Source organism: Phyllobates terribilis, unplaced genomic scaffold, assembly GCF_046119375.1.
Source record: "Phyllobates terribilis strain yellow unplaced genomic scaffold, ASM4611937v1 Scaffold_2__4_contigs__length_985480577, whole genome shotgun sequence".
Lineage (NCBI taxonomy): Eukaryota > Metazoa > Chordata > Amphibia > Anura > Dendrobatidae > Phyllobates > Phyllobates terribilis.
Genome location: NW_027362762.1, coordinates 126,735,513 through 126,749,850, shown reverse-complemented (window position 1 = coordinate 126,749,850; position 14,338 = coordinate 126,735,513). Strand labels below are relative to the sequence as shown.

General features: G+C 41.4%; 1 protein-coding gene across 2 annotated transcripts in view; it reads left to right on the top strand.

The window, feature by feature from the left end:
- The window catches only part of PROSER1 (proline and serine rich 1), a 71,390-nt gene extending 57,052 nt beyond the window's left edge, over positions 1-14,338 (top strand). The window contains exons 15-16 of one of the 2 annotated variants that reach the window (XM_073662577.1): positions 11,070-11,193; positions 12,312-14,338. In XM_073662577.1, the coding sequence (XP_073518678.1) occupies positions 11,070-11,193; positions 12,312-12,434 (247 nt within the window). In that variant the 3' untranslated portion in view covers positions 12,435-14,338. The remainder of the gene's footprint in view (positions 1-11,069; positions 11,194-12,311) is intronic. The other variant, XM_073662578.1, reaches the window with a different exon arrangement.

Genomic DNA, 14,338 nt, shown 5'->3' with positions numbered 1-14,338 from the left:
ATTGAAGATGGTAAGAGGGTTAACCTACTTGCCCGTTGGTCGCGCACTGACCTTGAGGTGATGTGTAGAGGACACAATACATACAGACACGTACGCGTAGCTGCTGATGTTGCCTACTCAGGTTGGGCATTTTCTGCCGCCGACACGTCTGGAAGGAATAGAAGCCTTTGCAGGTTAAGTAGCCAACTTTGCTGCTGTTACAGATGGCTTTGAGGCAGATTAAGATAATTGCAAATGACTTTATTTGGATAGTAATGTTTATCAGTGTCAGACGGACCCCCCTTCTTCAGGATTTTTCTCATGTATATACAAAAATCTGTGTGACAGTGCTTTAAATAGTAAAAAAAAAAAAAAAAATTCCAGTCATTGTGAGGCCAAATTGTGAAGCCTTGATTAACAAAATCTCTGTTTATAGAATACCAGTAAAAATGTTAAAGTACATTGGTAAAAAAAAAAAAATAGATATATCAAAGACTCTGATGAAATTAGTAAACCTTGAGGTAAATACTTGAGGCCACACAAATTCAGGATGTATGTGATCGTGGAGAAATGATATTGTAGTATGGGAAAGCTGGATGATTGCCCTCCCTTCTAATATATAATAGGCAGGGGCTTGTCAGTAAGGAAACCCCATCAGTCCATTACACCTACAACGTCGTACAACAATAAAACCCCACTCCAATTTTTATTCCTTTCATAATCAAGGTCATGTTGTAAGTACTGTTTATGATTTTGCATCTCATGAATTTTAAAGGGTCACTGCCCCCCACACCGTCACAACCAGTAACCTTTCCAGAGATGAGAGACATGCAATCTCCTCACTCAGAAACAACACTGAGATTGTCATAAGACAAAGGGAGTGAAAGCGTGATTGAAGACTATGCCTGTTACACTAAGGAAGTAAATACGATACAATATGATACACTTTATTGATCCCGAAGGGAAATTGGAATATCACAGCAGCACAACATAAACAAGAACATGAATTACTTAAAGGGGTTTTCCCACGGTCAAAGTACATGCTATGTACAAAGTACTGCTATGGGAAAGTGCAACAATTACCTAAGTGGAAAATCCTCAACGTGAATTGTTTATTGGGATTTTACCATGCACAAAAGTACATTTTAATCAATAGATCTTGGAATAATAATAAGTTCCACAATTGAATGTGTTTAAATAAAATGTTCCTGTGCTGAGATAATCTTATACATGTGCCCCTGCTGTGTACTGTGTAATGGCTGTGTCTGACCATACAGGGACATGGTCTGATCATACCACATCTTTCCTTCTTACACCTTAGTAGGATTAGACGGTTGCTGAAGGTGCCCCTATGCCTCATGAACAGCTTATATAATGGGTGTGCGCTATTGTTCATGATCGCCATACACTTCTTCTGAATTATTTTTTCCACTACCTCCTTAAAAGTGTCAAGATGGCGGCCAACAGCGGCCAAAATCTAAGAAAATTACTCGTACAGTGATTCAATCTATTATTCTACAGTGGGGAAAATAAGTATTTGATAGACTGCCAACTTTGGAAGTTTTCTCACCTACAAAGAATGGAAAGGTCTGTAATTTTTATTGTAGGTACACTTCAACTGTGAGTAACAGAATCTAAAAATAAAAAACAGAAAATCCCATTGTATGAATTTTAAATAATTAAATTGCATTTTATTGCACAAAATAAGTATTTGATCACCTACCAACCAGCAAGAATTCTGGCTGTCACAGACCTTTTAGATTTACTTTTAGAAGCCCTCCTAGTCTGCACTCATTAACTGTATTAATTGCACCTGTTTGAACTTACCTGTATAAAAGACACCGGTCCACACACTCAATCACACTCCAACCTCTCTACCATGCCAAGACCAAAGAGCTGTCTAAGGACACCAGGGACAAAATTGTAGACCTGCACAAGGTTGGGATGGGCTACAGGACAATAGATAAGCAGAGTAATCAGAAGATAACTGTTGGCACAATTATTAGAAAATGGAAGAAACACAAGATGGCTGCCAATCTTCCTTGGTCTGGGGCTCCATGCAAGTTGTTCTCGCCTCGTGGGGTAAGGATGAGTCTAAGAAAGGTCAGAAATCAACCTAGAACTACACTGGTCAATGACCTGAAGAAAGCTGGGATTACAGTCTGAAGCATTACAGTTAGTAACACACTACGCCCTCATGGATTAAAATCCTGCAGGGCACGCAAGGTCCCCCTGTTTACACCAGCACATATCCAGGCCCGTTTGAAGTTCGCCAGTGGATGATCTGGATGATCCAGAGGAGGCATGGGAGAAGTTAATGTGGTCAGATGAAACCTAAATAGAACTTTTTGGTATCAACTCTACTCGCTATGTACTCACGATGTTTGGAGGAAGAAGAAGGATAAGTACAACCCCAAGAACACCGTCCCAACCGTGAAGCATGGTGGGGGAAACATCATACTTTGGGGGTGCTTTTCTGCAAAAGGGACAGGACAACTGCACCATATTGAAGGGAGGATGGATGTATCATGAGATTTTGGCCAACAACCCCCTTCCCTCAATAAGAGTATTGAAGATGGGTTGTGGCTGGGTCTTCCAGCATGACAATGACCGGAAACACACAGCCAGGGCAACTAACGAATGGCTCTAAGATGCATTTCAAGGTGCTGGAGTGGCCTAGCCAGTCTCCAGACCTGAACCAATAGAAAATCTTTGAAGGGAGCTGAAACTCAATGTTGCCCAGTGACAGCCCTGAAACCTGATAGATCTGGAGAAGATCTGTATGGAGGAGTGGGCCAAAATCCCTGCTGCAGTGTGTGCAAACTTGGTCAAGAACTACATGAAACGTCTGACCTCTGTAATTACAAACAAAGGTTTCTGTACCAAATATTAACTTCTGTTTTTCTGTTTGTATAAAATACTTATTTCATGCAATAAAATGCTTATTAATTATGTAAAAATCATGCAACGTGATTTTCTGGATTTTTTTTATTTCAAATTCTGTCCCTCATAGTGTACCTATGATAAAAATTACAGACCTCTCTGGGACTGTGGTCCCAGGTTTTTTCAGGTAATTGATCAGGTCCTCCCGTGTAGTTTTGGGCTGATTCCTGACCTTTCTCAGAATCATCCTTACTAGTGATGAGAGTGCTCGTTTAACCCTGAGTAGTTCCGGCATGCCCGGTATTTCAGTAACAGCCTACTGAAATACCGAGCATGCCGAAACTACTCAGCGAGTACCCGAGCCTGCTTGTTTAAGGGGTAAAACGAGCATGCTCGCTCATCACTAATCCTTACCCCACATGGCAAGATCTTGCATGGAGCCCCAGACCGAGGAAGATTGACAGTAATCTTGTGTTTCTTCCATTTTCTAATAATTATGCCAACAGTTGTTGCCTTCTCACCAAGCTGCTTGCCTATTGTCCTGTAGTCCATCCCAGCCTTGTATAGGTCTTTAATTTTGACCCTGGTGTCCTTAGACAGCTCTTTGGTCTTGGCCATGGTGGAGTGTGATTGATTGTGTGTGGACAGGTGTCTTTTATACAGGTAACAAGTTCAAACAGGTGCAATTAATACAGGTAATGAGTGCAGAGTAGGATGGATTCTTAAAGGAAAAACTAAGAGGTCTGTGGGAGCCAGAATTCTTGCTGGTTGGTAGGTGATCAAATACTTATTTCATGCAATAAAATGCAATTTAATTATTTAAAAAACATACAGTGGGATTTTCTGATTTTTAATTTAGATTCTGCCAGTTGAAGTGTACCTGCGATAAAAATTACAGACCTCTCCATTCTGTGTAGGTGGGAAAACTTGCAAAGTTTGTAGTGTACTTTGCATCAAATACTTATTTTCTGCACTGTATATCCAAAAATTAATGTACTGTATGTACCAAAGACATAACGGCATTGTCCACCCCCAATCTATTCCGGTCAACAAATTGTAGGGGGTCAGCAAAAGTCCTAACCCTCGAACTCAAGAAAGCAAGCACTAATCTTTACAAGGACTTCATAGCATGCAATTTTAAGGCTACAGGACGACGGTCATTTAGGGGTGGTAGGAAAGTAGTCTTGGGGACCGGAACCACAAAGGAAGTCTTCCATAACACTGGTACCTTCTGTGATTGTAGACTCCAGTTAAACAGGTACTGAAAGATAGTACACAGCTGGTTTGCACACACTTTGAGGACACTTGGACAGAGACCGTCTGGCCCTACTGCTTTACCTATGTTTAGTTTTCTAAACTGTCTCACAGTATCAATGTTGCAGATCGTTCCCTTTGTCCTTCAATTTAAATGCCAGCTTTTCCCTGTTAAGTAAATGTTTTAATTCTTTTGTTATCCAGGGCTTGTTATTTGCAAAGCACCTAACCACCTTTAGAGGCACCAGCATATCAGTCCAAAAGTTAATGTAATCAGTAATTCTACCAACCACTTCATTAACATCAGCTGCATTAGCACTCTCTCCTAGTCTCACACAAGTCCCAGTCTGTAAGATCGAAGCATTATTGTAACGTTTCTTCTGCTGCCAAAGACCAATTTCTTATTTTTTTTTAAATTGTAGCAGATTGTTAACTAACAACTGGCTGATAAACTGGTGACAGTAATATAAGATTGTGATCAGATTTCCCCAAGTGTGGCAGGGCAGATGATGAATAAGCATTCTTAACGTTGGCATAGAGGAGACCCAATATCCTGTTGTCACGTGTAGTACATCTGACATATTGATAGAACTTTGGTAAAGCAGTTGAGATGATAGCTCGATTATAATCCTCAGAAATTGCAGTTATAGAGTTAGGGTGTTTCGTCTGAAGCCGAGCCATAACCCCTGACAACACTTCCCCAGCTGTCTCATGGTTTGCAGATGGTGGTACATACATCACTAATGCGATTACAAGAGCGAATTCTCTAGGTAGATAGTAAGGCCTGAAACCAACAGCTGACAGATCAATATTTGGACAACATTGACGCTCCTTTACAGTCACATGCCCCTGATTATACCATCTACTGTTAATGTAAAGTATCATCCCACCACCCTTCTTTTTGCCACTCTTCATCATATCTCGATCAGGTCGGGCCATGTGAAACCCTGGTAACGAGACACTTCAATCAAGGACCTCCCCATATAACCAAGTTTCAGAAAAACACGTCAAACTGCTTTCTTTGTACTCTCTCTGGGTCCGAATTAGTGCCAGCAGTTCATCCGACTTAATTCCCAATGAGCGAACATTTCCCACAATAATCGACGGGACTGCATGTTTAAACCGTCTTTTCCTTGCCTTGATTTTTTTGCCTGGTCTGTAAACCCTAAAAGTTCTCCATACGTCACATGGATTTCCTTCAGACAAAACTTATGAGGAAATCACTTTTCCATCCATGGAAGAAGCATTTTCTACATGTATCCATAAAGCATTCACCAAAGATATCCATAATAAGAATGAGAAGAAATATCTCACCATCCAAAATGTAAACACTCCTTTCTATTACCACCTTCTCTAGATCCATAAATCACTCACCCACCAGGCCTCATTATCATCATCAGGTAACAACTCTACAGCCAGCAATATATTGACATTATTCAACAAGAAGCATGTGATTCTACTACACAATTGCCTAAAAGATTCATTTCAACTCTTTACGGAACTACAAAACATCTGATGGAGGGAGAAATATATCTATAGGACGATTGATGTAACTTCACTCTACACCAACATATAGCATTCCCTTGACCAACAGTGCATCAGCAGTTTCCTTGAAAAGGACCCTAGGATCACATCAGAACATTGTAAATTCATGCTAGATGGATTACATTTTATTCTCACTTCTAACTTTTCTCACTTTCAATGAAACCACCTACCATCAGACCACAGGGACCGCGATGGGCACTTGGATAGCACTGAGCTTAGCAAATCTTTTAATCGGAAGATACAAACTTCTACAAAAACTCCCTATATCACAGGCATATGCTCTTATATCATCAGTTTATTGACGATCTATTTATCGTTTGACGAGGAACTCGGCATAAATACTTGTGGCATTACATTTTGTTCTACGCAAAAGTAAAAACCAAATAAAATTTTTGAATATATTAATAACAACCATGGAAGAAACCTTTTTAAATCCATTGACCTAAATAGCTATGTCGACTTCAATAGCTGAAATTCTAGTACCTGGCTCACAAACATCCTGTTTAGCCTATTTGAAAGGATTAGAAAGAATTGCATTAATGATACCGATTTTTAGACCCAGGCTAACATCCTATGATCCAGATTTAAACAAGAAAAAATACGACCATGTGGGACTTATATGGCCTACAAAAGAGCTTAAAATGCCTATGATCCAAACAGAAGATAATGGATGGCAAGAAATATAAAGCTAATTACATCACTACACATAACAAACTTCATGCCCATATCATGGATGTTTTTCCCATTCCCCATGACCGCACCCTGGACAGAGAGTATCCACCCCCAAGGACAGGAAACCATTGAGCTTTAAAAGGCGTCGTTCTCCAGTACGCTTCAGTGGTTTCCTGTCCTTGAGGGAGACCCTACAGTTCCCCAATGCTGCCGTGGAGTAAAGAAGTGTTACCTGGGGCTGCGGTCCCAGCATCACCAACATCGGGCTTCATTCTTCGTTCAGATGTCGTTTGCGGCGCTGAGCAGATGCAGCGAAGAAACGGGCGTATCTCATGGGAGCACGGCCTGGCTGAGCACAGTGCATCCCTAGTAGGAGCCGGCAGAGCAGGTGACGTCACTTCCGGGGGCAAGGCGTGGTATTTCGCTGTGCATCTCTTGAGAGCCGGCACAGTGGAAGACGTCATCTCCGGGGGAACTCCTGCTGCTGCTCAGTGCATTCCCGGATAGGAGCAGCATGATCCATAGTTGGGGGCAGGGCAGAACGCATCCCTATAGTTGGGGGCAGGGCAGAACGCATCCCTAGCCGCCTACCCCTGACTCGATCCGGGGCATACCCGGAAAGCTGAAGGAGGATAAAATCCTCCCCGTACATTAAGAACAGGCTGCAAGAGGAATTCTAGATGGAGGACAATAACCTGCCTGGAGAACCTGCCAGCCCCTCTGACCTCGGTAGTCCTGCGTCAGGTGGGGTGAGTTAGGGTTAATCCCTGTGTAAATGATCCTAAATGCCTGTTTTTTTTATATGTTTTATAGGACAAGCCTAGGAAAACACAATTTAAGTTAATGCAGTCAGATTGACAGCACGTACATGTGCCTTCTCAAATTCAGCCAGAAGGGCTCTTTTGGCTAAAAAATTAGACTGGAGACTGCCATTCTAAGTGTAGGCTCTGCAGCATTCCCTTCAAGGGTGAATATCTCTTCAGTTCATCCTTGAATGAATTCTGCATAAGGCCTCAGATTCAAAAAATAGGATTCCCACAAACCAGCGCCCCAAAATTCTAAAGACCTTTTTGTGCTTCAAGAAGGAACAAACGGGATGGTTCCAATGCAAAGGGACGCAAAGTGGAAGCGGTCCTGGAACAAGGGGAATACCTCTCAAGGGGACAGTTTATCTGGATTCCCTAAAAAGCCGGGAGGACAATGACGCCAGAGCCCAGGTAGGTGGAAGGCTGAAATAGTTTCTTCCTGCCTGGGAAAGGATTTCCCTTAGCCCATGGATATTAGACACTATAGAAGAAGGGATAAAACTAGAATTCTGTACTCTTCCCCCAGAAAGATATGTGATCATGAATCAGCATTCAGGTGCAAGTCAAAGAGCCCTAGAGAGGTAAGTGGTTTCCCTTATAAAGAAGGGGGTGCTGACTCGCATACCAGAAGAAGAAGGGAAAGGGTTCTACAGTTTCCTCTTTCTAAGGAAAAAACCAGACCAATCTTTCAGAACAATTTTATAAATCTAAAAAGTCTAAATCAGTTTCTGGTGCCCAAACACTTCAACATGAAAACAATCGAGTCAACAGTAAAACTCTTATTTCCAGAATGTTTTATGGGCACTATAGACCTTCGAGACGCCTAATACCTCGTGCCTATTTATCAAAAGTATCTCAGAGTGGCAGTCAACATTCAGGGATGCTTAATAGATCTACAATTTCAAGTCCTTCCCTTTGGCCTATCTATGGCTCCAAGACTGTTCACAAAGTTAGTGGCAGAGATGTCAGCTCACAGACATTTGATTCATTCTTTACCTAGGTGACTTCTTAATTGTAGGGAAATCAGAAGGAGATTGCAAAAAAGCAGTAAAACAAGTCAAGGAGATACTGTGTTCTCTGGAGTGGCTAATAAATTTTAAAAAATCTCAAATAAATCCGGAACAGATGCAAACATTCCTGGGAATTTTGTTAAATTCCAAAAGCCAAACTTCTTTTCTTCCAGAGGAAAAAGTAAAGGTGTGCAGATTAGCGTCCGAATTAATCAAAAACCCGGTGACGACCCTATGCCGGGCTATGCTGATTTTGGAGTCCCTAACTTCATGTATCCCTGCTGTGACTTGGGCACAAACCCACTTCTGTCTAAATCTGAAAGACCTTCCCTACTAAGTCGATGCCCTTCTCCACAGATGGCCGGGAGAGCTAGTTTATGCATTTCATTTGATCTCTTTAATTCCGATAGTGCTGAGGAAAATTCGGAAAGACCATGCTGAAGTGATACTAATAGCCCTCTTTTGGTCCAGGAAAACCTGGTTCACCTGGCTTTGCCGGTTGGCCATGGCAGATCCATGGGTACTACATACTACATCCCATTTGACGGCGTGGCGTTTGAGCAGAAACTTCTAGCGGCCAGGGGATGCTCAGAAAATCTAATCTCCATCACCCTTCTGAACTCCAGGAAAAAAATGACAACTGATATTTATTCTAGAATATGGAAAAAATTCCTAAACTTTTCTGGGTCCGAACCATTAAAAAAACAACCCAGTGCCTTGGGTGTCTATTCTAAAGTTCTTACAAAGAGGGTGGGAGAAAGGTTTGAAAAAGAGTACCCTAAAAGTCCACGCCGCTGCACTAGGGGCCCTTTTTGACCGAAAAGTTTCTGTTCAGATTAATAGTTAGATTTTTCAAAGCAGACAGTCGTTCCGGTATATCTCCTCAGCCTCGAATTCGTCCTTGGGACCTAAACTTAGTCCTAAAAGCCATAACCGGAGCTCCAATTCAAACCTCTATTAGAATACCCAATTAGAATTTTGACCCTGAAAACTGCCTTCCTAGAGGCCCTTACATTGACTAGGAGGATTGGTGAACTACACGCTCTGTTGGTAAATCAGCCTTTTACACAATTTTTATCAGATAGGCTGGATCAGGACTGAGTATGACCCGTTCTCCCCAAGGTAGTATCAACCCGTCACAGGTCCCAGGAGATAGTTCTGCCATCATTTTGTGATAACCCTAAAAACGAGGGGGAAAGAATTTCACATTCTAGATGTCAGGAGATGCCTCCTACAGTATTTAGAGTCAACCAGAGAGTTCAAAAAGTCTACCTCCCCATTTGTTCTCTCTCAGGGTCCCAGGCGGCATCCAAAGAGTCCATAGCCCGTTGGGTCAGAACAGGGATTTCCCTGGCCTACACATCTGGATGCCACCCCACCCCCCTTCCCCCACAATAATTTACCAAACCAAACGGAGCTCCTCTCATGGATGGCTCCGTACTGGAGGGCTCTGCCTTTTAAAGCTGTAGGGTTTCCTCTGCTTGGGGTGGATCCTCTCCATTGTGCTGTCTTGGGTTCTGGAAAATTAGATTACCGGTAAGTAATCATCATTTTTTTCAAACAGTGTCACCTCCTAAATAGGGACCCTATTTTAGGTTCCTCCCTTCCTGCACCACTGATGACCTTTAGAAGAGCTCACAACCTTATGAACATTATAGCACCTAGTAGACGAAGGTCCAGGACAGGACCAAGGACCAAGACGTGGCTTGTCAAAAGGAAGCTTTAAATGTAACAAACCGCTCTGTTGTGAAATCAGAAGAGCAAACTGTCAGTCATTACATGTCTCACACTTTTTTTATTTAAAATTGTTCTGGAGGCAAATTTTTAGGGAGATCTATGTCCTGCCCGTAGATCCAAACAGGTCAATTATAGATTAAGAAAAATGTGGATATCTCTGGAATAAGACATCGTATCCCAGATATCAAGGTATCATTTTATTCAACTTTCGATGACCTGTATGCCCATATAGACGGCTTAGGAGGGTTGATCCTTTAATATTTCAATTTAATGTTATTCTATAAACAGAGATTTTATTCTAATTAACTGCTCACACCACAGTCTCATGTCACAGTGACATAGTTTGAATTATTTAAACCGATTGTTGTATATACACTAGAAGAAACTTGACAATTACTAGATTCTAGTAAGGTGCATCCCATATTCCAAAAAATACTATATAAAAAATACATTTAATTTAAAGTGGTATTCTCATCTCCAAGATCCTATCCCAATATTAGGTGTAATATTAATAATATTAGCAAATATCTCCTATTAGAAATGTAGTATAGTTCTTCAGATTCGCTATGTTTCTTACCCCATGTGCAGGGCATTGCAGTAGCTTAGGTATCCATTGTTACGACCACTCATATAGTGACAGTTAGTTAGACAGCTCTTAGTGGTCGTAACCATGGATACTTAAGCTACCGCAATGCTCTGTACATGGGCAACCGACATAGCTAATCAGAAGAACTATGCTACATTTCTAATTGGAGGTATTTGCTAATATGATTATTACATCTACTACATATTGATATAACATCTTGGAAATGGGAATACCCCTTTAACCACCAGACTAAAAAGAATGTGTCCTCAAAAGATGACCTATGGTTTAAGATTATTGGTGCAGCACAAAATGTCGCCTTTTGTCACTTTTATGGCTTTTTGTAGTTTGCAGCAGATGTTACAGATAGATTCCCAACTAAGCTAAACACATTAGCAACCGGTCTAAAATGTATGAGGGGGTTCCCACAACAGTGCCCGGATGGCGGATTGGGCATGTTAGATTTTACCATGCACTTTTATTCTGCTTACCGATAAGCCTCTAGTAAAGGGGTCCCAATAGAGGTTCATTTCCCTCTGTCATTGAAATATTGTTTTATAATAATTGTTTAGTATCTTATAATGGCTTCTTTTCCCACAGGCCTTCAGCATTTCCTCTCCTTTCTCTCTCCGGTCTTCCTGGATTTCCACAGAGTCCTTCTCAGTCACTGCAAGGCCTCCAGCAGAGCGCTGCAGTGGCCGCCGCGCAGTCTGCTTTATTACAGGCAAGGCTCTGAGTATATTCCTTACAGGCTCCCGCATGTACGGTGGGAATATTTCTGTCATCTCCATGCAGAGATGGTCTCCAGTATAACAAAAATGTATTAATACTGAAATATTAATCATTTAGATTAAAAGTTTGTATCAGTCTCGATGTCCCCTCGGTGTTTTGGTTTGTTTTTTTGTTCTTTTATCTCCTTCAGCACCTAGGGTTTTTCCTTTTTTTGCATTTTCGTTGTTTGCACCCATTCTCAGAGCCCTATTTTTTTTTATTTTTCCATCAATGTGGCCTTGTGAAGGCTTGTTTTTTTGCGGGACAAGTTGTACTTTTGATGGACACCATTGATCTTACCATACAGTGTACTGGAAAATGGGAAAACAATTCCAAGTGCAGTGAATTTGCAAAAAAAAAGTGCAATTCCACAGTAGTTTTTTCGGTTTTTTATTTACCATGTTCACTAAATGCTAAAACTGACCTGCGATTGTGATTCTCTAGATCATTACGAGTTCGCCGATACCAAACATGTATAGGTTCTTTTTTATCTAAGTGGTGAAAAAAAAATTCTAATTTTGTCAGAAAAAAATGGCGCAATTTTCTGACACTTGTAGCGTCTCCATTTTTCGGGATCTGGGGCCGGGTAAGGGCTTATATTTTGCGCGCCATGCTGACGTTTTTATTGATACCATTTTGGGTAGATGCGATGTTTTGCTCAGCTGTAGTTGCATTTTATTGGCAACCAAAAAAAAAAAATGTTGGCGTTTTGATTTTTTTCCTCTTTACGCCGTTTACTGATCGGTTTAATTTATGATGGCCATGTCTTATGACGTGAATCCAGTTTGCATGAGTTAAATGCCGCTGTCAGAGATTGATAGCAGCATTTAACACGTTAACAGCAGCGAGTGGATCGCGATTTCACCCGTGGCTGTTAGAGGCACATGACACCTGATTAAATCAGCTGTTATGCCGAGAAAGATGCGGGCCCAGCTCCGGAGCCCGCATCAAAGGGAGGGACACAACCTTGAACGTACCTATACATCCAAGGTTGTGAAGGGGTTATTAAAATCTGCTACCAGTTTAGGATTCGATGTATAATTGACATTGTGTTTTTGTCTTTTTCGTCAGGCACATTCAGCATCTGCCCTGGAAGGATTTTCGGCACAGGCAGATGCGTTTGCCGGTTTTCCCACAGGACCCGGTACACCATTTTCACTTCAACCAGGACTGCCCCAACGCGGCTGGCAGTAATCGGAAAGTCTTGCAGTCCACCACATTTTAGTGAGGTTCATTGTGTCACTGTTTTTAGAGGGGTTTTTTAGGTTCTGGATTTTTAATATATATTTTTTTTTAAACCAGACTTATCATTGAGGGTTTTATATTGTATTGGCTAGATATTTACTGACACAGGTATTCTGACAATATTAGCCTATGGGTCTAATTTATTTTTACATCTTTTCAGTAATTTTTATATTCTTTTAGTTCATGAAATGTAGTATCCCTCATACATTTTTTTTAGTGAGTTTTAATAGAGCATGTAAAAAAATCACAAAAATGTTACAGGTTTAGTCTGAGTTTTTAAAGCCAATATGTATATACTTAGTGTTCTCTGTGATGTAGGAGACCAGTTTACAGATATTCCCATAGGCCTGTTGGACATTTGCACCATATTACCAGTCTGTCCTTCTGTACCCCAGAAATGGGCTACACCAGTCATTAGGCGCAAACGTTTTATAATTGGTGAACACTAAAGCTGCCATAGGTATGTATAAGATAACTGTCAGCTAACTTCCTCTAGCCCACCAGGGCCACTAAATTAGAATAGTTGAAAGGTCATGTAATCTGAATCAAAGGAAAAGCAAATTATAGAGTGACCTCGATGGACGACTTCTTCCAACCTTAAAACTATGAAACTATAAGAAGTAAAAGGGCGTCAGATGTGGACATGGTGAAACAGATTGGATATCATCTTCTCTGGTCTTTGTTGTCTTCTGATGGCAGATATCTAGGAATGGTGTCTGTCACCCCTGACATGAGAAGTTTTGCTGATTCTACAGACAGACTTATATCTGTGGCCGGTTTTAAAGAACCTGACATGAATCACACCACGTGTACTACTCGATATCGATGGCGACCTCTTCATGATCCATCTTGTTAAGTGGAGACATCAAGGATGAGCAAAGCATACTTTAGCTGTTTTAGGAACTCTGATTTACAACAATTTGGTGGCATGTTTTCTATGGATCTTCTTCTCTTCAGACATCTTCTACTCCCCTTTCCCATTATACATGTACGCTCAGACGGGCATGCATGTGTCCTAAATGGGGAGAATGAATATGTTCCTCCCAGATTCCAACCACTTGCTTTTTCTCTCCCATCACCTTCCATCGTTATGGGTGTCCCTTATACATTAGATCAGGGGTCTCAAACTCGGCTGGGTATATGGGCCGCACATGGAAAAAATTTGAATTTGGGGGGCCGCATTCTTTGTTCAATGTGACATTTTTAGTGATACCATTTTTTTTTTGTATACACCTTTTGAACATTTTTTCCGTGTTTATTTTTTTATAGCTTGGGTCGTTATGGATGTGGCGATAATAAACGTGCACTTTTTTGTGTTTACTTTAGTTTACATATAAAACAGCATTTTTAGTGCCCAATATTTTTTCATGCTTTATTTTTATTTTTTTGATTTTTACAATTTTGTTTCCCCCAATTGGCCACATTCAGTAATATTGTCTTACAATTAGCATCATATAGTAATAATGGCAAACATCTTGTAGTAATGTGCCCCATCCAGGTCCCCATCCTGTGGCTATGTGCCCCATCCAGGTCCCCATCCTGTGGCTATGTGCCCCATCCAGGTCCCCATCTTGTGGCTATGTGCCCCATCCAGGTCCCCATCCTGTGGCTATGTGCCCCATCCAGGTCCCCATCTTGTGGCTATGTGCCCCATCCAGGTCCCCATCCTGTGGCTATGTGCCCCATCCAGGTCCCCATCTTGTGGCTATGTGCCCCATCCAGGTCCCCATCTTGAGGCTATGTGCCCCATTCAGGTCCCCTCTTGTGGCTATGTGCCCCCTGTTCTTCACACACATAAAATAGAAAAAAAAAAAAGATGATTCTCACCTGTCCTCCGTTCCCTCGGCGGCCTT